Below are 22,825 nucleotides of genomic sequence, written 5' to 3'. Positions count from 1 at the left end.
CCAGCACATTGTAGTTTCCCAATATACTGGAGTATTCATAAGGCAAACTTAAGATGACATTATCAGAGACACCAGGAGAGAAATCAGAGGCTGACTGTTTCCAGTTCCGGTTTTGTCTAATTTTTCTCAGGCCTCTGGAAAAACTATCCTCTTTTTGAATTCTAGCTCCACTGAGGTGAGATGAACAACCCAGGTATTTCTTGAGGGTGGGTAATCCTAAGGCCTGTGTTTTCCCCCCACTTTCAGGCAAAATACTCCCAGACAATATATATATATTTTTTACCAGTATAAAAAGTCTGGCAAGACCAGCTGCTCTAAGATAAATTCGGGGCCAGGTATGGCTTCTGGGAACACTTGTTTCTTAAGCCAGGTGATCAACCACCAGTTACCTGCTGCAGGACATCTGGGTTTTGCTGCATAAAATGTAATAGTCTCTGACCAGCCTGGGTAGCCTCTCTGCATCGAAGTGGCTTCTTGCCCTCCTTTGCTATGTGCTTGAAGAGGTAGGTGACGATGTAGTCTAAACTGGTACAGCAGCTGGAGGAGACAACTGTATCTGTACAAATAGTAAATAAGAATTCATTTGCATTACTTAAGTTTTTGCTCCATTTGATTTTCTAACGGCTCCATTGAAAATAATTACTTTCTGGTTTCAAAGTGCTTTTATCAAATTGCAAGTTCTTTGAGGGCAGGAATTTGTTTTTTTGAGACAGAGTTTCATTATTGTCACCCAGGCTAGAGTGCAATGGCATGATTTTGGCTCACTGCAACCTCTGCCTCCTGGGTTCAAGCGATTCTCCTGCTTCAGTCTCCTGAGTAGCTGAGACAACAGGTGCCTGCCACCACACCCGGGTAATTTTTGTATTTCTAGTAGAGATGGGGTTTCTCCATGTTGGCCAGGCTGATTACGAACTCCTGACCTCAGGTGATTCACCTGCCTTGGCCTCCCAAGGTGCTGGGATTATAGGCGTGAGCCACCGTATCCAGCCAGGAATTTGTCTTATATAACTCTTTGAACCCAGTGTCTATTATAGGTCCTGGCCTAGAGACACATAAATAAATAATTCCTGGATAGATTAGGCAGATTTTTCCATCTGCGACCTTAGCAACCTCTTTTCAGTTCAAGTGACTGTTTATTAAGTATCTACTTAGTGCAAAGTGCTCTGTTTTATGGGAAACAGTGGTCTAACCTCATCCTGGTGTCAAAGAACTCATGGTTTAGTGTGCAAGTCACTGTAGCATAATGCTGTGTAAAAATGACAAATTGAGGATTTTGAGGGAGGGATCACATTTAGATGGGGATCAAGGAGAGTTTGGTGAAGGAGGCAGCACCTGATAGGGTTTCAAAAGATTATTCCAATTTAGATATAAGGAAGGATACTTTTCAGGTAGAGGGATTAGCACAAGGCAACAGTGTGGTGGGAAAGATACGGATTTTGGAGCCAGACAGTTCTGGTTTCAAGTCCTATCTTTGCCAATTACTTTCTGAGTTGCTGATTTGAAAAAGCTACTTCACTTTTTTTCATCATTTATAAAAGACCTTGCAGAGTTGAATGAGAAGAAAATGACAAGAAGTTCATTAGTAATTAAAAAAAAGCTGACATTTATTAAGAGCTTACTATGAGTTACTGTGTTAACTGCTTTACATGTTATTATTTGTAATTCTCATACAGCACTATAATAGTTACTGTTATTATCTCCATTTACAAGTGAGGACACTGAGTTTTAGGGAGCTTAGGTGACTTGTCCATTGTCACACAGCTAGAAGACTGCACAGCCAAGGTATGAAAATAAACAAGGAGTTGGACTCTGGATCTGTACTCTTTTTGAAAATTTTATTGTATTTTTTTTTCAATAATTTTTGGGGAATAGGTGGTTTTTGGTTACATGAATAAGTTCCTTAGTGGTAGTTTTTGAGATTCTGGTGCACCCATCACCCAAGCAGTGTACACTCTACACATTGTGTAGTCTTTTATCCTTCACCCCACCTACCTTCCTTCTACCTGAGTCCCCAAAGTCCACTGTATCATTCTCATGCCTTTGCGTCCTCATAGCTTAGCTCCCACTTATTGATGGGAACATACGACATTTGTTTTTTCTGGATCTGTATTCTTAACCACTACATTAAAACTAGGTAATAAGCAAAAATATATGTAAGCACCAAACACCTTTTTGTTGTTGTTGAGATAGGTTCTCACTCTGTCACCAAGGCTGAAGTGCAGTGGTGTGATCCTGGCTCACTGCAGCCTTGACCTCCTGAGCTCAAGTGATCCTCCCACCTCAGCCTCCCAAGTAGCTGGGACTGTAGGTGTGCACCACCATGCCTGGATACTTTTTGTATTTTTTGTAGAGACAGGGTTTTGCATGTTGCTCAGGCTGGCCTTGAACTCCTGAGCTCAAGCGATCTGCCAGCCTCAGCCTCCCAAAGTGCTGGGATTATAGACGTATGCTACCATGCCCAGGCTAAAACACTTTCTTGAATCACAATGGGCACTCAAAACATGGCAGCAACTACTGGTTTGCCTCATGGTAAAAAGAGAAGGGTATATTCAAGAAGTAGAACTTTTGGTTTCAGAGACAGAATGTGTAGAGGAGATGTAAGAGAAGGCCAACAGAGCAGGTTGAGGATCTTACTTGAGGGCATCCAATAGTGGAGTGTGACATTTACATTTAATATGAAAGGTTAATGGAGGTGTTACTGACAAGTAAGTGATAGAGCAACCATTTATTATCTCCTTTGTACACTAAAATTATTATCTCATTTACTTCTAACAACTACTTTGTATAGTAAGTATAATTTGCATTTTAAATGAGAAAACTGAAGCTTAGAGATTAAGTTGCTTACCAGAAGTCCATGGTTTTGAATCAGCATGACACCGCCCACATTTTTTGGCTAACAACAACATTTGCACATGATCCCTGGGAGTTTATGATTGTAAGAGAAACAGTCAACAAGAGCAACAATTAAAATGGTGAACAGGTAGACTCAGAAGAGGAGAAGTAGACTAAAAGAGTAGGGTTGGGAAGCAGATTATAAACTTCCTAAGGGAGTAGTTTCTCATTCATCTTATTCATCTCTGAGGTTCTGAGACATGTATGCCTGACATAGATTACAGGTGAAATATCAGCAGAATTAATTAAAGAATGAGTAGCTAAAGCTAACCCCAGAAAGTTTTCTTAGAAGTCTTAAGTTGTGTTTAGTAGTAATATCCAGCTTTGATAAAACATTACAGTTTAAAAGCTCACATTTATCATTTTAGAGAGAAATGTCATGGAAAACAGAAAGAGGGAAGCTTACGGGCAAGTTTTGAAATACAGTCATATGCATTTAACACAGAGGAAAATGGTAGCTAATACAGGATCATGAGGGATGAGGGGTTGAATGGAGGTCTAGAAGACAGCCGTGGACCATAGTTTTGGAAAACTGTGGAACTACAAAGCTTTTAAGAAAGGAGCTTTTCCAAAGGTTGGTTAATGGATACAAAAGTATAGCCAGATAAGAGGAATAAGTTGTAGTGTTCTGTAGCACTAATAAGGTGACTATAATGAGCAATTTGTTATATATTTTCGAGTAGCTAAAAGAGCAGATTTTGAATGTTCCCAACACAAACAAATGATAAATGTTTGCAGTGATGGATACCCTAAATGGTCATTACACAGTGTACACCTATATCAAATATCACATGGTACTCCATAAATATATAAAATTATCATGTGTCAATTAAAAATAATAAGAGCCAAAAATAGAGTTTTCCCTCCTAAAGACATGGCATTTGATTGATTAATCAATAACTGATTAATTAGTTAATTTCTTCTTCATCTCTCCATATTAACTGGGTTACTTTGTAGAAAAGGGAGCTTTGGTTTTACAACTCTGGGATGTAGCATAGTATAAATGGAAAATGTCTAGGCCTAAAAGTCAAACACAGACTTGTTGAGCCTGGTTGCTTTTCTCTTTTCCTTCATATTTCTAAATTTCAAGTCCCAATCACGAAAGTAAATGGATTAAGTAACTCGACATCTACAAAGATAAGCAGGAAGCAGATATGGTTCCCCTCACCAGTGAAAAGCAATATGCTATCAATCATATAAAAATTATAAAGACTTCACATAGATTTGGTGACCACATGCCATGCAGGTTGCATTAAAAGGTTCCCATCTACTGAGTCAGCTGTGAAAAAGCCAGGTAAACACTTTGGACACGAAGATTGGAGCACATATCCTTGCAATAAAAGCAAGAAGAGCTTCCATTATGGTTGATTTATGGTTGAGGACTTTGAAAAAGATAAATGTTATTTCAAGGTAGATTTTAAAGTGTGGAATCATAAGGATCACAGGGCATTTGGTCAAAAGCAGAATGAATGGTGCTGAAGACTGTGTAACTATTGGTTTTCTTTATTTGCATCTCAAGCTACTATGTGAGATTCAAATAATGATACTTCCCAGACATAAAACACAGGCAGAAGTCATGAATTTTCATATTTTGTCCTAGTTCTTGGTGTTTAAAATATTTTAAAAGGGATTACATCTGCTATTTTGGAAATAATTTTTAAGGCTAATAGGCATTTTGTCCTCTGTAGCAACTTGTTGTTTGGCACTGAAAACAATCAAGTGCTTCTCTTCTGGAACCAGTCTCCACAGGAAGCACATGCATCATTAATAGCCTACTGCTCACTAAGACCCATCATTGAAAGCTGTGCTGAAAAGTTAACTGTATAGGAAAGAATTGCTTAACTGAGAGTCAGGAAGAATGAGGCTGAGCTGAAATCTGCCTTAAGCTCAAAACTTGTCACCACAACACAAAGGAGAATGAAGGTCTTAGAAAAATATAGTCTGAAGGGCAATTCCAGAGACAAAAGGCCTATTTGGATGGGGCAGTGGTTTTGGAAATAGGTGAGTCTAGGTTTGAATCTATTATTTCCTAGATGTTTGACTTCTTGAGGTTCAGGTGCACCTCTGTAAAATGTGATTAATATTACCTGCTTTGTAAGGTTTGGCATTAAGATTAAGTGGGCAAAAACTGTAACACAGTACCCAACACATAGAAGGTTTTCCCTTCCCATTTGTTTTCCTGGCTGTTTCAATCCGTTAAACACCAAAGCGCTCTTCTCTCTTTAGTTTTTTTTTTTTTTTGTCTTTTTTTTTTTGGGGTGGGGGGTGAAACTAACGTGTAAAATCTCTAAGTTCTAAATATTTCCTAAATGTGTCACTCGCATATTACATTCATACCACGACATCAAATTCAATAATGTGTCCAAAATAACAACATATCCTTTTATTCCTTATATATGTTTTATTAATAATGAACTTCATGGGAAATGATCTAGTAGTTCCTAGTTGGTTCAACTTTTTGCTTGCTCTTAGCTTTCCTTGTTCAGGCTTTTAGGCTACCCTTTACTTCTGCCTGAAACGCATCCATCCCTGCTATGACTAATCTCAGAGGCCTTCCTCCATCAGTCTACATTTAGACACACTCTATCCAACACCCCACTTTGTTTTTTAAATTTGTACAAATTTATAGTGTACATGTGAAGTTTTGTTATAAGTATATAATGCTTTCTGATCAATATGTGGTACTTAGGGTATCTGTCACCTGACAATACATTTTTGTTAACTATAGTCACCCTACTCTGCTATCAAACATTGAATTTATTCCTTCCATCTTACCATGTTTGTACCTTTTAACCTACTTCTCTTCATCCTCTCCTTTGCCCCTCACTCACCGTTTCGTCTCTGTTGTCTCTTTTTTTTTTTTTTTTTTTTTGAGACGGAGTCTTGCTCTGTTGCCCAGGGTGAAGTGCAGTGATCTCGGCTCACTGCAGTCTCCCCCTCCTGGGTTCAAGCTATTCTTACTTCAGCCTCCTGAGTAGCTGCCACCACAGGTGTGTGTGCCACCATGCCCAGATATTTTTTTTTTTTTTTTTTTTTTTGAGACGGAGTCTCACTCTGTCACCCAGGCTGGAGCGCAGTGGCGTGATCTCGGCTCACTGCAACCTCTACCTCCCGGGTTCAAGCGATTCTCCTGCCTCAGCCTCCCCGAGTAGCTGGGATTACAGGTGCCTGCCACCACGCCCGGCTAATTTTTGTCTTTTTAGTAGAGACAGGGTTTCAGTATGTTGGCCAGGCTGGTCTCAAATTCCTGACCTCAAGTGATCTGCCCACTTGGGCCTTCCAAAGTGCTGGGATTACAGGTGTGAGCCACTGTGCCCGACCTAATTTTTGTTTTTATTTTATATTTATTTATTTATTTTTGAGACAGAGTCTCGCTCTGTTGCCCAGGCTGCAGTGCAGTGGTGCAATCTCGGTTCATCGCAACCTCCACCTCCCAGGTTCAAGCCATTCTCCTGCTGCAGCCTCCTGAGTAGCTGGGATTACAGGCGCCTGCCATCACACCCAGTTAATTTCTGTACTTTTAGTAGAGATGGGGTTTCATCATGTCGGCCAGGCTGGTCTCAAACTCCTGACCTCAAGTAATCCACTGACCTCAGCCTCCCAAAGTGCTGGGATTACAGGCGTGAGCCACCATGTCTGACCCTTGTTATCTATCTTTCCATTCTCTACCTCCACGTGATTAAATTTTTGAGCTCCCACATATGAATGAGAACATGTGGTATCTGTCTTAATCTTTGCCTGGTTTATTTCACTTCTCCAGTTCCATCCGTGTTGCTACAAAAGACATTATTTCATTCTTTTTTATGGCTGAACAGTATTCCATTGTGTATATATACCACATTTTCTTTATCCATTCATCTGTTGATAGATACTTAGGTTGATTCTATGTCTTTGCTACTGTGAATACTGATGTAATAAACATTTGAGTGAGGCATTCCTGTGATATGCTGTCTTATTTTCTTTTGGGTATACTCCCAGTAGTAAGACTGCTGGATTGAACAGTAATTCTATTTTTAGTTTTTTGAGAAATCTCTGTACTGTTTTCCATAGTGGTTGTATTAGTTTACATTCCCACCAACAGTGTACAAGTTTCCTTTTCTCTGCATCCTTGACAACATCTGTTCTTTTTTGCCTTTTTAATAATAGTCATTCTGACAGGGGTAAGATGGTATCTCACTGTGGTTTTGATTTGCATTTCTCTGATGATTAGTAATGTTGAACATTTTTTCACATACATCTTGGCTGTTTGTATATCTTCTTTTGAGAAATGTCTATTCATGTCATTTGCCCAGTTTTAAAGGGAATTATTTGTTTTTTCCTATTGAATTGAGTTCCTTATATATTCTGGATATTGGTCTCCTGTTAGATGAATAGTTTATAAATATTCTCTCCCATTCAACAGGTTGTCTGTTTACTCTGTTGGTTATTTCTTTTGTGATTCAGTTTTTAGTTTAATTAAGCCCCATTTGTCTAATTTTTGTTTTTGTTGCTGTGTTTTGGAGGTCTTTGTCATAATTTTTTGCCTAGATCAATGTTCAGAAGAGTTTTCCCTAGGTTTTCTTCTAGTATTTTTTTTAACAGTTTTGGGCTTTAAGTCTTTAATCCATTTTGAGTTGATTTTTATACATGGTGAGATAGGGGTCCAGTTTCATTCTTCTGCATGTGGTTGCCCAATTTTTCCAGCACCATTTTATTGGAGAGACTGTCCTTTCCCCATTGTGTATTCTTGTCAGCTTTGTTGAAGATCGGTTGGCTGTAAGTATGTGACTTTATTTCTGGGCTCTCTATTCTGTTCCATTGGTTTATGTGTCTATTTTCATACCAATATCATTTTGCTTTGGTTACTATAGCCTTGTAATATATTTTGAAGTCAGGTAATGCAATGCCTACAGCTGAATTCTGGTTGGTCAAGATTACTTTGGCTATTCAGGCTTTTTTATGGTTCCACATGAATTTTAGGATTTAAAAAAAAATTCTGTGAAGAAGGATGGTATTTTGATAGGGATTACACTTAATCTATACATTACTCTGGGCAATATGGTCATTTTAACAATATTAATTCTTCCGATCCATGAGCATAGGATGTTTTTCCATTTATTTGTGTCATCTTCAACTTCTTTCATCAGTGTTTTGTAGTTTTCCTTGTAGAGATCTTTCACCTTCTTGGTTAAATGCATTCCTGGGGTGTGTGTGTGTGTGTGTGTGTGTGTGTGTGTGTGTGTGTGTATATATATATATTTTTTTTTTTAGGTGGAGTTTTGCTCTTGTTGCCAAGGCTGGAGTGCAATGGAGCGATTTTGGCTCACTGCAACCTCTGTCTCCTGGGTTCAAGTGATTCTCCTGCCTCAGCCTCCTGAGTAGCTGGGATTACAGGCATGTGCCACCATGCCCGGCTAATTTTATATTTTTAGTAGAGATGGGGTTTCTCCATGTTGGTCAGGCTGGTCTCGAACTCCTGACCTCAGGTGATCCGCCCACCTCAGCCTCCCAAAGTGCTGGGATTACAGGCGTGAGCCACCGTGCCTGGCTTCCTAGGTATTTTATAGCTATTATAAATGGCACTGCCTACTTGATTTCATTCTCAGATAGACCATTATTGGTATATAGAAATACTATTGATTTTTGTACAATGATTTTCTACCCTGCAACTTTAGTGCATTTATTTATCAAATCTAAGTTTTTTGAAATTTTTAGGTTTTTCTGGATATAAGATCTATCATCAGCAAAGAAGGACAATTCAACTTTCACTTTTCCAATCTGGATGCCTTTTATTTCTTCTCTTGCCTCACTGCTCTGGCTAGGACTTTTTGTACTGTGTAGAATAAGAGTGGTGAAAATGGGAATCCTTGTCTTGTTTCAGTTCTTAGAGGGAATGCTTTCAACTTTTTCCCATTCAGTATGATTTTGGCTGTGGGTTTGTCATACGTGCCTTTATTGGTTTGAGGTATGTTCCTTCTATGCCTAGTTTGTTGAGGGTTTTTATCATGAAGGATGCTGAATTTTATCAAATGGTTTTTCTGCATCTATTCAGATGATGATATGGGTTTTTGTCCTTAATTTTGTTGATGTGATGTATCACATTTAATGATTTGTGTACACTGAATTAACGTTGCATTCCTGGGATAAATTCCACTTGATCATCGTGTACTATCTTTTGGATATGCTGTTGGATTTGATTTGCCAGCATTTTGTTGAGGATTTCTGCACCTATGTTCATAATGGCCTGTAGTTTTCTTTTTTTGTTGCGTCCTTGTCTGATATTGGTATCAGGGTGATAGTGACCTCATAGAATGGGTTAGGGAGAGTTCCCTCCTCCTCAATTTTTTGGAACAGTTTCAGGAGGACTGGTATTAGCTCTTCTTTGTATATTTGGTTTTGTATGTTTGTACATCTGGATTTGAATCCATCTGGTCTTGAGTTTTTTTGCTGGGGTTTTTTTTTTTTTTAAATTACTGATTTGATCTCACTAGTTGTTATTGGTCTGTTCAGGACTTCTATTTCTTCCTGGTTCAATCTAAGAACCTTGTATGTTTCCAGGAACTTATCCATTTTTTTTCTAGGCTTTCTAGTTGGTGAGCATATCATTGTTCATAATAGTCTCTGATGATCTTTCATATTTCTGTGATCAGTTGTAACATCTCCTTCTTCATTTCTGGTTTTATTTGGGTCTTTTCTTGGTTAGTCTAGCTAGTGGTTTACCTGTTTTGTTTACCTTTTTGAAGAAGAACCAACTTTTTGTTTTGTTGATCCTTTGTATTTTTTATTTCTTAGTCTCTACTTCATTTAGTTCTGCTCTGATCCTTACTATTTCTTTTCTACTGCTAATTTTGGGTTTGGTTTTTCCTTGCTTTTCTAGCTCCCTGAGGTGCACTGTCAGATTGTTAATTTGTGATCTCTCCACTTTTTTGGATATTAGCATTTATTGCTACAAACTTCCTTCTTTTTTTTCCACAAATAAACCAACTTTAATAGATATTATTTTGTATCTACATAGTGCCTTCTTCAAGAACCTTAAATGCTTTATAGACGTTATCTCTAATTAATCCCCACAACAACCCTGTGAGGTAGGTATTACTCCCATTTTAAAAGACAGTGAGACTGAAGCACAGAGAGGTTAAGTGACTCGCCCAAGGTCACACAGTTAAATTCACTGAAGAGCCAGGACATGAGCGCTTTAGCCTCTCAGCTCCCAGTCAAATACCTCCTGATAGAATCTTTGATAAAAAGTGTTTTTAAAGAAAGTACCAAGAGTAGTTATGTTATGAAAATGAGGTCTTTCTACTGCCATCAAGGAAAGAAAAAACCCTATACTGATGGTTAGAGGCCACAAGACCCATATAATACAACATTTCCTTTATTCCCTATTCCCAAGCCTCCCGGTTCCTGTCTTAAATAATCTTTTAAAGGTAAAATTTCCAAGACAGAAGCCACATGACTTAAGAAGTGGGATTTAATTTAGAATATTTACTTTTAGTTACAATAATTTATAGAAATTTTTATTCCAATATACAAAATATAGGACAGCCATCCTAACAATCATGTACATAGTTACACAGCAATCAGCCACCATTTACAACTTAAACCAGCCCCACATTTTAATCACAGTCAACCAACATATAACCGCACAACGCTTTCTTCATAGGTCACTTCTTACTTACTATACCTGTATTTTCTCCCCCAACCCTGACCCTATATGTTTTAAAAGTATATTGAATTTTTGATAAACTTCAAAACATTTTACTTAGATCCAGCTGCATTAAGAAGAAAAAGTAAATGTAAAACTGTCACCCTACAGTCCCTCCCCTGACAAATCATACTATGAAGTATGGTGTAGATGTGAACAAAGTATGTGACTGTCAGGAACTCAATACATATACTAGAACTTGCTTTAATATGAAATTTAACTTGGCTTTTACTGCATGTTTTTTTTTTAATGCAAAAATGTAAAAATAAACACAATGTAGTATTTCAATGCTGTACTTTTATGCAAATGACTTCATCTATCTTTTTTAAATATGTTGTGATATAGCTAATGTTAAAACTGACACAGCTTCGCTTTCCTCTTTTTCTCTGTACTGAAAGCTGCAGAAATACAGCTTTAATTTCAAGACAATTTGATTTAACCCCTCAAAATAAAAAGTGTGCATCCACTTCCACTGCCCTGACTTTCCCCACATTGTTGACTGTGATTCTCTGTGGCATGTTGGTAGATCAGGCAGACTATATATAATTTGTACAAAACATCTCTAGCCAGGGTAAGGCTTTAGAAACTATCTTAAAGAGAAACTTGTCAAAATACTTTTGATATTTAGTACAAATACTAAATATTATAATTTTCTCCCACCACATCTGTTTAAGCAGCCCAATTACCTAAGTGACCCTGTTAAAGATCTGCTTATGGAAGAAATAGGTGAAGTCATTTACTGAGCCAAAAGATACAGATAATAAATGTTAATAATAGCAGCAGACTAAAAACATTCCTTTTTGTTGTTTGTTTTCCATAGTCAACAGTTTTAGCAAAAGAATTTTAGAAAATGACAGATTTTTAAAGAAATTTACTGCCTGAAAAGAGTTTAATAAAGAACATCCAGGGCCTGATTGCTATTATCCTGAATATAACTTTCAATAATTTTCTGCAAGTTACATTCGGCTACTGTCAGACAACTTACTGATGCATGGGAAAATGTCCAAAAAAACTGCAATGGTTTATATATGTTATGTACATATATTACTTCTTAAAACCCCCAACAGAATAAAGTCTTAGCAAACACAAATTTTAATTTCTGAACACCCTTCCAGTAAGATTTGTAAAGGTGGAGGGAAGGGGAGGAAGGACTTGTTTTTTGTATTCCTAGTCTACTTGATTAAAATTTAATCTTCAAAGGGTTTGTTTAGCTCACTATCCAGGCTGCTAGGGTTATGATGAACATTATTACTTCTTTCCAGGGTAAAATGACATCTGCAAATAACATAAATGCTATGACATGATTTTCCCAAGCATGACCTCAACTTGAAACATTAGAATACTTAAAAATTCTAAAGATTGGTATACCACCACTGCACTAGAATTTTTAATTATTCCAACAACTACAGGAATTTTTTTTTTTTTTTTTTAGACAGAGTCTCGCTCTGTTGCCCAGGCTGGAGTTCAGTGGCACAATCTCGGCTCACTGCAACCTCCGCCCCTCCAGGTTCCAGTGATTCTCCCGCCTCAGCCTCCCAAGTAGCTGGGGCTACAGGCAAGTGCCACCACGCCCGGCTAATTTTTTGTATTTTTAGTAGAGACTGGGTTTCACCGTGTTAGCCAGGATGGTCTCGATCTCCTGACCTCGTGATCCACCCGCCTCGGCCTCCTAAAGTGTTGGGATTATAGGCGTGAGCCACCTCGCCTAGCCAGGAATTTCTTTTTATAGTTTTTTAATTTTATGAAATTAAAGCTGAAGAAAATAACTGATTTAGAAACCATAATAAAAGGACAAATATTTGGCCACAGATATCAGTTCCTCCTGAAAAAGGATATTTACCTTCTCTCATTGCAGTTTTTCTCAAGGTATCTTACTGATTTCAGATATAATTTAAAATTCACCTTAAAAATAGAAACAAACAAAAGGACTACTTAAACTGACATTAACTAATAAAAATATGCTCAAATTTACTGACAGAATCATGGGCACTTCATACAATACTTAGACTCTACCAGTTTTAAGTAAAATAAAAAAGGAAAAAATTATGATTACAAAGCCAGTCTTTCCCCTTGGGGAAACAAAAAGCCACTTTTGACCAATTACTCCCTACATGTATTATTATAAGCTTCTTCAGAGAAGCAAAACATCTTTGTCTTCCTGATACTGGATTATCTAGCATGTTAGTTTTTACATCAGGAAGGCAACTGCAAGTGTTGGGCCCAAAAGTGTTTCTGGTTTACTCTTGAAAAGACCACTAAATATGCTTCTATACATACTGAACCAGGCAAATTTATGCAGTGTGTTCAACATCATCTCCTTATCAATACAGCACAGATTCTGATTCTTTCTACTGCACCCCCAAGGAATTCATAGCATTATTGGTGCAATTAATAAAGAGAAAATGCGTGTTAATACTGGAAGGCTGTTTTACAAGAGGAACTGGTATCTCTGATTTCACCTCCTTGTTGAATGGAATTGTACAGACAGCATGATACCAGAGCAAATAAATCAACTACCGTGATCGGAAGGGCTTATCAATCCATCGTCTTTGCTTTATCGTGTGCAAAGTGTGCTACTGCCCCCTGAGCTTCCTGCATTTCTCTTTTCTTGCAAAATCAGTGCTTGATCCTTTCCAAAATAACCGGAGAAGAAATGCGGCAGAAAGTATCTATTCATCATGGTTCCCCCTCAATCCCGAGACTGACAGACAAGGATGTAACCAGACTCAGAGTTCTTTGAGATATCTGATGTCAGCCCGTTAGACGTCTTCGATAGCTTGTGCATCTATTTTTTCTACAATGTCGTCATCAAACAACAACCAAAAATCATGACTCTTAACTATTGTAATATAATGGCCTCGATTGGGACCAATGCTGACAACGAGGCTGCACACACCCTCCACACTTTTATATGAAGCAAGTCTACAAATAAGTCTTCCGCAGTGAACCACAACAGCAACAAGGCTGTACATTCTGTCTGGATTGGTGGCATCACCTGAAGTGTTAAATAGACTAAGTTTTAAAGGAAAAACTACCTGGTAAGAGAGTTTTGTAAATCAATAAAGTTGATCCATATATTTAAATCTCTTCAGGTGTAGAGCTAGAATCATGGGCAGTTTTTAAACTTTCATCCATTTGTGTGCTTCCTGTTTGCTGCGACACTCTTCACAGTAATACTTGTGTTCACTGCATAGAGTTTCTGTGTTGCTGAAAGCCCTTAAGCAGTGAGTAATTGATGTATTTTGTTCCACGTCAACAGAAAGGTCTAAAAAATCTTCATCTTTGCTGCTTATAGTTTCACAAGTAAGACATCTGGTTTCATTAGTTAATGTTCCCTGAAAAATCTCATGAACCCGCTTTGGGTCTGGGGTGCTGTTATTATTCTCATTATTAATATTACCATTAGGTAAGCGGCCATTTTGTTCTTCCTGCTTTCTCTCTTCTTGTAAAATATCAGCAATTGTATTACTAAGTAATTTAAGAATTCATGGGGATCTTGTTGCATGTAGTTGTCAAAAGCTCATTTTCTTTCCGTAATCTTGTGATGAACTTCTTAGGAGGTATTACTCCAACTTTTTCTTCCAGTGGCTATGCTATGGAAGAGATCTGCTAAGCATTTAAGAAGGCTCTCCTTTTTCCTAGATTGACTCTTCTATGCAAGAACTGTTTCCCGAAATGGACGACAAAAATAAAGTGCTTGAAGAACTGAATTGCAGTAGCAGGTATTCCCAAAACTGACTAATCCAAAATAGTGCTCATTCACTGGAAACTGTTCTGGACCAATCTCTTTCTCTAATGCCGAAGCATTGGCGCCCATGGTACAGATGGAAGCGAATTTGGAGACTGTCATTAGGATTTACATCCGGCCAGCACCATCTTCCACCCAATCACAGAGGCGGGGGAGGGCGCGGGAGGAGGGGAGCCGGGCCACCAGCTCGTACCGCAGCCCGCGGGCGGACCCCGAGCCGCCGCGGACCCACACACCGAGCCCGCTGGGCCGCCACTGCCGTCGTCGCCACCAGCGCTAAGGCCTATAAACTTCCTTCTTAGCACTGCTTTTGCTATATCCCACAGGTTTTGGTATGTTGTGTTTCCATTCTCATTTGTTTCAAGAAGTTTTTTTTTTTATTTCCACTATAATTTTTCATTGACCCAATGATTATCTGGGAGCGTGTTCTTTAATTTCCATTTATTTGTATAGTTTCCAAGTTCCTCTTGGTATTGATTTCTGGTTTTATTCCATTGTGGTCTGATATGATTGCAATTTTTAAAAATTTGTTGGGCCGGGTGCGGTGGTGGCTCATGCCTGTAATTCCAGCACTTTGGGAGGCCAAGGTGAGCAGATTGCTTGAGCCCAGGAGTTTGAGACCAGCCTGGACAACATAGCAAAAACCTGTCTCTAAAAAAAAAAAGCTGGGCATGGTGGCACATGCCTGTAGTCCCAGCTACTTGGGAGGCTAAGGTAGGAGAATTGCTTGAGCTTGGGAACTCAAGGCTGCAGTGAGCCATGACCACGCCACTGTGCTCCAGCCTGGGTGACAGAGTGAGACCCTGTCTCTAAAAAAAAGTTTTTGTTGAGACCTGTTTCGTGGCTTAACATATGGTCTATCCTAGAGAATGTTCCATGTTCCGATGAAAAGAATGTATATTCTGTAGTTGAGTAGATTCTGCAGCTCTGTTAAGTCCCTCTGGTCTAAAGTCCAGTTTAAATGCAAAGTGTCTTTGTTGATTTCCTGTCTAGATGATCTGTTTTATGCTGAGAGTGGGATGTTGAAGTCCTCCAACTATTATTATATTGTAGTATGTCTCTTCAAATTTAGCCATTTTAGGAATCCAGGTGTTCCAGTGTTGGGTACATACATATTTAGAACTGTTATAGTCTCTTGCTGGATTGATCCCTTTATCATTATATAATGACTTTCTTTGTCTTTTTTTCCCCCTTTTGTTCTTGATATAAAGTCTGTTTTATCTGATATAAGGGTAGCTATTCCTGTTTGCTTTTGTTTTTGTTTGTGTGGATTATCTTTTTCCATCTCTTTACTTTCACACTATATGTGTTTACTGCTAAGGTGAGTTTCTTGTAAGCAGTATATAGTTGGATCAAATATATTTTTTAAATCCATTCAGCCATTCTATATCTTTTTAACTGGATAATTTAAATCCATTTATGTTCAAGGCTATTACTGATATGTGAAGGTTTGTTCCTGTCATATTGTTGTTTTCTGGTTGTTTTACATATTCTTTTTTCCCGTCTTTTTCTCTTACTAATTGTTGTGGTTTGGTGACTTTCTGTAGTGGTACCATTTCAGTCCTTTCTTCTCTTTGTGTGATTGCTTTGCTAGTGAATTTTACACTCTTGTGTGTTTTCGTGATGGTAAATGTCATCCTTTGTTTTCAGGTTTAGGACTCCCTTGAGCATTTCTTGTGGCTGCAGTCTAGTGGTAACAAACAAATTCCCTTAGCATTTGCTTCTCTTGGTAAGACTTTATATCTCCTTCATTTACAAAGGTTAATTTTACTAGATATAGTATTCTTGGCCAGTTTTTCTTTCTGTACTTTGAATATATCATCCCATTGTCTTCTGGCCTGTAAAGCTTCTGCTGAGAAATCCACTGTTAGCCTGATGGGGTTCCTTTTATAGGTAACTAGATGCTTTTCTTTTGCAGTTTTAAGGATTTGCTCTTTAAGTTTTACTATAGATATTCTGACTATAATGTACCATGGAAAAGACCCTTCTGCATTGTATCTTTCTAGGGATCACTGACTTCCCTGTATGTGAATATCTACATTTCTTGTAATAAATGGGAAATTTTCATCTATTATTTCTGTAAATGGGCTTTCTAATCCTTTGTCTCTGTTCTCATGGATGCTGTCAATTTGAATATTCAATCACTTTATGTTGTTTCATATGTCATGAAGGCTTTGTTCATTCTTTCCTATTCTTTCAAATTTTTTTTGTCTGACTGGATTATTTGAAAAAGTCCTGTCTTCAAGTTCTGAGATTCTTTCTTCTGCCTGATCTAGCCAATTGTTGAAGCTTTCAAATGTATTTTGTATTTCCCTCAATGAATTCTTCAGTTCCAGAATTTCTATTTATTTATTTTTTAAAATCTCTTTGGTAACGTTCCCATTCATATCCTGAATTGTATTTGCATTGTTTTTCAGATTTCTCTTATAACACACTGAGCTGCTTTAAAATCAGTATTTTGAATTCTTTATCTGGGATTTTGAAAATTTCTTTTTGAGTAAGATCTATTGCTGGAGAATTACTGTGTTCCTTGGGAGGTGTCATATTTTCTTGCTTTTTCATGTTTCCTGTGGCCTTATGTTGATATCTGCACATCCAGTTTAACAGTCGCTTTTTCTTATTTTTGAATTTACTTTCATAGGGAAGGCATTTTTCCTGAAGATGTATCTATGGTATTGGTTGGGTAGGGTACTTTGGCTTTGATTGTGGATGTATGTAGTAGTATAGTAGTGTAGTATTATTTCTTTGGTTGTAAGTAGCATTAGTGCTTTCTGTAACTTTCTTGGAGGGTTAGGGTGCAGTTATTAGTGGAAGCTGTGGCAAATTTGTGCTGGGAGCTGGGAAGCCAGGTAGGTCTCGGTCTTCAGGCCCAGTGGTGGCAATGATGGGATGAACGTGCCTGTCTTTGTGCCCCAGGGTGGTATAGGCTGGCACTTGTGTTGGCAGTTACAGGCAAGCTGATTCTTGGGCCTCCAGGTGGCTTGCACATATGCTGGTAGTAGCAGCGGTGGGCTGGGTGGGCGAGCAGATTCTAGGGTCCTTGGGTGGCCCATGTGGCATGGGTGACGGAAGTAGCAGTGGTAGGATGACCGTTTGGGTCTTGAGTGGTGCAGGCTGGGTGAGTGCAGCTCTCTGGGTGGACACTGGGGAAGGTCAGCAGGAATTCTCAGGATGTGGAGATACAAGGGCTGTGGTTTCCAGGAGCAGATGCAGTCCCGTGATGGCTGCACTCTTCAAATGGTACCCTGCTGCATCTTTTCAGGTCTGGAAGGGTAAGTGACCCAGCACCAGTTCCCTGGCTGGTGCAGCAATGCCTTTACACCGTCTTCAAATCACTGCTCATGCTAATGTTAAGAGTTCATAAGGGTAGAAAAGCTTTCATGTGGTTTAGATTGCAGTAGTCTGTGGCAGGCATGTGGACTGCCTAAGTTCTCTCATTTACCTTTTTCTCTGCAATACTGAGCCCCTCTGGGCTTCTGGCCAATCTTGGCCGAGCTGGCTGCTTGCTTCCTTCTCTTTCTGTGCCTTAAATGTTTCCTATGAGTTTTTTTTTTTTTTTGAGACGGAGTCTTGCTCTGTTGCCCAGGCTGGAGTGCAGTGGCGTGATCTTGGCTCACTGCAAGCTCCGCCTCCCGGGTTCACGCCATTCTCCTGCCTCAGCCTCCTGAGTAGCTGGGACTACAGGCGCCCGCCACCACGCCTGGCTAATTTTTTTGTATTTTTAGTAGAGACGAGGTTTCACCGTGTTAGCCAGGATGGTCTCGATCTCGTGACCTTGTGATCTGCCCGCCTCGGCCTCCCAAAGTGCTGGGATTACAGGCATGAGCCAACGCGCCCAGCCTTCCTGTGAGTTCTTTATAGGACTCTAGTCTTCTCTTCTAGATGTTCTATTCGAGGTATAAGATTATCTATTCATAATTTTGGTTCTTCTTTTGGGAGAGGGCAGGTGTCTGATGTCTTCAGTCAGCTATCTTGACTTATTCTTTTTCCACCACCCCATTTTAATTCTTTGTTTAGCGCATATAATGACTTGATTTTTTTGGTATGTGTATTTGTTTGTTCAATTATTGCTTATCTCTTCCCACTAGAATGCAAGCTTTCATGTGGGCAGGAATCTTATCTGTCTTGTTCCCTTCAGTACTGCCAAGGTTTAGAAAGGTAGTTGGTACATAGTATATGCACAACTGATAATTACTGAATGAAGGAGTTCAGAGTCATTAGTAAGAGCAGCTTTTTGAAGACACTGTGCTTGGTGTCTGTGTATAAGAGTTGCGGGTTGGGGTGGGCAGAGAATGGATGGATGATTAAAAAGACAGCATGAAATTAAAAATACTAATGAAAGAAATTAACTAAAATTTTTTGTATCATTTTTGGAATATTCGGCAAGTCATCACTCTATCACTGATTCAACTTTTCTGTACCTCCTCATTTTTTCCATCAAGGCAACAATAGAAATTAAACCTGCCTGTAGTCCAAACAATACCAATAAATTCCTCTTTTTAAAATATATCATTGTTGGGAAAGGAAAAATCCAAGTAGTTACTTTCAACATTCTAAATAGTCCCCTTTCTTGATGACACAGGGCCCAAATTCACCTGCCAGTTACCCAGTGGTTACAATGTGAATTTGCAACAATACAAGAGGCTGAAGATAAAACCACCAATATGTACAAAGAAAATCATCTCTACCAGGCCTCTAGCTGTCAAAGCTGTGACCTTTATCAGGTAGATCTAGCAGGGTAGTGTGGTGAGGAAGAACGGGTTTTAGGGTTTGAATGATTCCTAGGTCATTCACTTATTAGTTTTATGATTTCAGGCAAATTGTTTCACCTCTCTGAGCCACAGCTTACCTCATCTGTATAATGAAAATAATATTACCTAATTAATGCATTCAGTAAATATTTATTGAATACTTACTATAATGCTAGGAGCTTGAAATAAAGTAGTGAGTAAGACACTGTTCCTGCCCTTCAGAAGCTTACAACCAAGTAGAAAATAAGAATAAAGAGTGCTCTTAGAGTACCTAACCTGCTTTTGGTATACAAATGGTTCTGAGAATGAAGAGAGTCCAGTATCCACATGAAACACCTATGACAGCAGCAGGCACACCGTATGTGCCCATGGTCAAACAAGTAGTAAGTGGCAGTGCTGAGACTTAAATGCAAATTCAGTATTCCCTTCATAATGCCACTTTGTCAAGATGCCCTTGAAAGTCTGTTAAAATGCAGATTCTAAGTCTTAACAAGATCACATGTTGAAAATAACATAGCTAACTGAAACTAATTCAAAATCTTCAAGTATTACTATGATGTAAGATAAAAGAATGTCCAGCCAAACTGTAATAATAGAAGACAGAATTTCTTCTTATTCCATGAAGAATTAACTGCTACGAGAATTTGCCCTCCTGCCAAACAACTAGAAAACAGGACAAATTATACGAAACAATGGTTTTCAATTATTGTACAACAAGCAGTACAGGATCATTAAACCAGAGAGGAGGAAAACAATTGCTCAAGCTTACTGCCCAAAGCAGTTTCCAGATTGCAGGCTAGTAAAGGGAAAACCCAAACAAAGCCAAACAGGCTCACTGAGTTGGAGAATAAAAGGTTGAAATCTGGGAAGGCTAAAGCAGCTAAAACTTGTAGTACAGAGTACCAGAGCGTGGGACCTACATAAGAGAGTTCTACAGCTCTCCAAGGGAGTCTTCTCCAGTGTTTGTCTGAACAGTGACTTATAAAAGTATGAGAAGAGGCCGGGCGCGGTGGCTCACACTTGTAATCCCCGCACTTTGGGAGGCCGAGGCGGGTGGATCACTTGAGGTCAGGAGTTTGAGACCAGCCTGACCAACAAGGTGAAACCCCATCTCTACTAAAAATACAAAAAAATTAGCTGGGCGTGGTGGCACATGCCTGTAAATCCCAGGTACTTGGGAGGCTGAGGTAGAAGAACTGCTTGAACCCGGGAGGCGGAGGTTGCAGTGAGCCGAGATCATGCCACTGCACTCCAGCCTGGGTGACGGAGCGAGACTCCATCTCAAAAAAAAAAAAAAAAAAATAGTATGAGAAGAAACTCCCAAGGCTGGGTAAAGAACCACTGAAAAGCAACAGGCCAAATAATTCCTGAAGATTACAAGCTGGAAGTCATTTGTGGAGGAACTTCATAACACATGGAGCACTGGAGTGTCATAAGGCTAACACTTTAGTGGTGGGGCCCAGTTACTCCAAAATAAGAGTTGCCATCTGATCTCAAATGAGTCAAACTGACCCAAAAGTTATTCAACTGCAGGATAGAATAAAATCCACATTAAAAAAATAAAAATTGGCTGGGTGCAGTGGCTCATGCCTACAATCCCAGCACTTTGGGAGGCTGAGGCAACAGGATCATCCAAGGTCGAGAGTTCGATACCAGCCTGACCAACATGGAGAAACCCCGTCTCTACTAAAAAAACAAAATTAGCTGGGCGTGGTGGTGCATGCCTGTAATCCCAGCTACTCGGGAGGCTGAGGCAGGAGAAACACTTGAACCCGGGAGATGGAGGTTGCAGTGGGCTGAGACTGTGCTGTTGCACTCTTGTTGCAACAAGAGTGAAGCTCTGCCTCCAAAAAATAAAAACCAAAATCTAGCACAGAAATAAAATTCAAAACATAAAATTCATGATGTCTGGCACACATTAAAAAATAACAAGTTATATTAAGAATGAAAAAAACATGACCCATAAGGAGAAAAATCCATAGAAACAGATCCAGAAATCACATCAGTAGACAAGGACCTTAAAACAGCTATTAAAAATCTTTTTTTTTTTGGAGATGGAGTCTCGCTCTGTCGCCCAGGCTGGAGTGCAGTGGCATGATCTTGACTCACTGCAAGCTCTGCCTCCCAGGTTCACGCCATTCTCCTGCCTCAGCCTCCTGGGCAGCTGGGACTACAGGTGCCCGCTACCACACCTGGCTAATTTTGTTTTTGTATTTTTAGTACAGACGGGGTTTCGCTGTGTTAGCCCGGACGGTCTCGATCTCCTGACCTCGTGATCTGCCCACCTCAGCCTCCCAAAGTGCTGGGATTACAGGCGTGAGCCACCGCGCCTGGCCTATTATAAATCTTATACATATGATCAATGTTAAAAAAACATAAACCTGATGAGGAGAAAATGGAAAATATTTAAAAATTCAATATTAAAATATTGAAGTCCAGACATGGGGGTTCATGCCTGTAATCCCAGTGCTTTGGGAGGCCGAGGTGGGCGTATCGCTTGAGGTCAGGAGTTCAAGACCAGCCTGGCCAACATGGCAAAACCCTATCTCTACTAAAAATATAAAAATTAGCTGGGTATGGTGGCACAAGCCTGTAATCTCAGCTACTTGGGAGGCTGAGGCACAAGAACTGCTTGAACCTGGGAGGTGGAGGTTGCAGTAAGATGAGATTGCATCACTGCACTCCAGCCTGGGCAACAGAGTGAGACTCTGTCTAAAAATAAATAAATAAATAAATAAAAAATAATTCTAGAGAATAAAAATATAATGTCTAAAATGAAAACAAATACAGTTCTTTTTTTTTTTTTGAGATGGAGTTTCGTTCGTTGCCCAGGCTGGAGTGCAGTGGCGCGATCTTGGCTCATTCCACCCTCGGTGATTCTCCTGCCTTGGCCTCCTGAGTAGCTGGGACTACAGGTGCACACCACCACACCTGGCTAATTTTTTGTATTTTCAGTAGAGACAGGGTTTCACCATGTTGGCCAACCTAGGCTTGAACTCCTGACCTCAGGTGATCCACCTGCCTTGGCCTCCCCAAATGCTAGAATTACAGGCATGAGCCACCGTGCCAGCTAAAATCTTTTTATATTTTTTTGAGACAGAATTTCATTCTTGTTGCCCAGGCTGAGTGCAATGGTGCAGTCTCGGCTCACTGCAACCTCTGCCTCCTGGGTGCATCTGGGTGCATGTGATTCTCCTGCCTCAGCCTCCTGAGTAGTTGGGATTATAGGTGCCCACCATCACGCCTGGCTAATTTTTTTTGTATTTTTAATAGAGATGGGGCTTCACCATGTTGGCCAGGCTGGTCTTGAACTCCTGATCTCAGGTGATCCACCCGCCTCAGCTTCCCAAAGTGCTGGGATTACAGGCTGAGCCACCGCGCCTAGCCCCAAATCCAGTATTAATAGAAGATTAGGTATCACAGAAGAAAAGATCAGTCAACTTGAAGATTCTCCTTCACAGCCACTATCATGGCTAAGATGAAAAAGACGCTAATAATGTTACCGAGTATACAGAGCAACTGGAATCCTCATATACTGTTGTTGACAGCAAAATGCTGCCACTGTCACTCTGGCAAACAGTTTGTTAGTTTCTTATAATGTTAAAAATACACTTAGCATATAACCTAGAAATCCCACTTCTAGGTATGTACCCAAGAGAAATAAAAAAAATTTACCTACATAAATACTTGTATAGGAATGTTCATAATAGCTGTATTCAAAATAGTCAAATAATGAAAGCAACCCAAATG

At 39.4% G+C, this 22,825-nt stretch overlaps 1 protein-coding gene and 1 pseudogene across 13 annotated transcripts in view; both read right to left on the bottom strand.

The window, feature by feature from the left end:
• Positions 1-22,825, bottom strand: part of RANBP17 (RAN binding protein 17) — a 434,785-nt gene that overhangs the window by 32,981 nt on the left and 378,979 nt on the right. For 12 of the 13 annotated variants that reach the window (XM_063724390.1, XM_002816186.5, XM_054556222.2 and 9 more), the window contains one exon: positions 390-556. The exons of the other annotated variant lie outside the window; for it this stretch is intronic. In XM_063724390.1, coding sequence (XP_063580460.1) covers positions 390-556 — 167 coding nt within the window. The remainder of the gene's footprint in view (positions 1-389; positions 557-22,825) is intronic. 13 annotated transcript variants of the gene reach the window in all.
• Positions 5,734-20,196, bottom strand: LOC129059622 (ubiquitin carboxyl-terminal hydrolase 12-like; annotated as a pseudogene).

This window comes from Pongo abelii, chromosome 4 (genome assembly GCF_028885655.2).
Source record: "Pongo abelii isolate AG06213 chromosome 4, NHGRI_mPonAbe1-v2.0_pri, whole genome shotgun sequence".
NCBI lineage: Eukaryota > Metazoa > Chordata > Mammalia > Primates > Hominidae > Pongo > Pongo abelii.
This window is presented reverse-complemented; position numbering and strand designations above follow the sequence as displayed.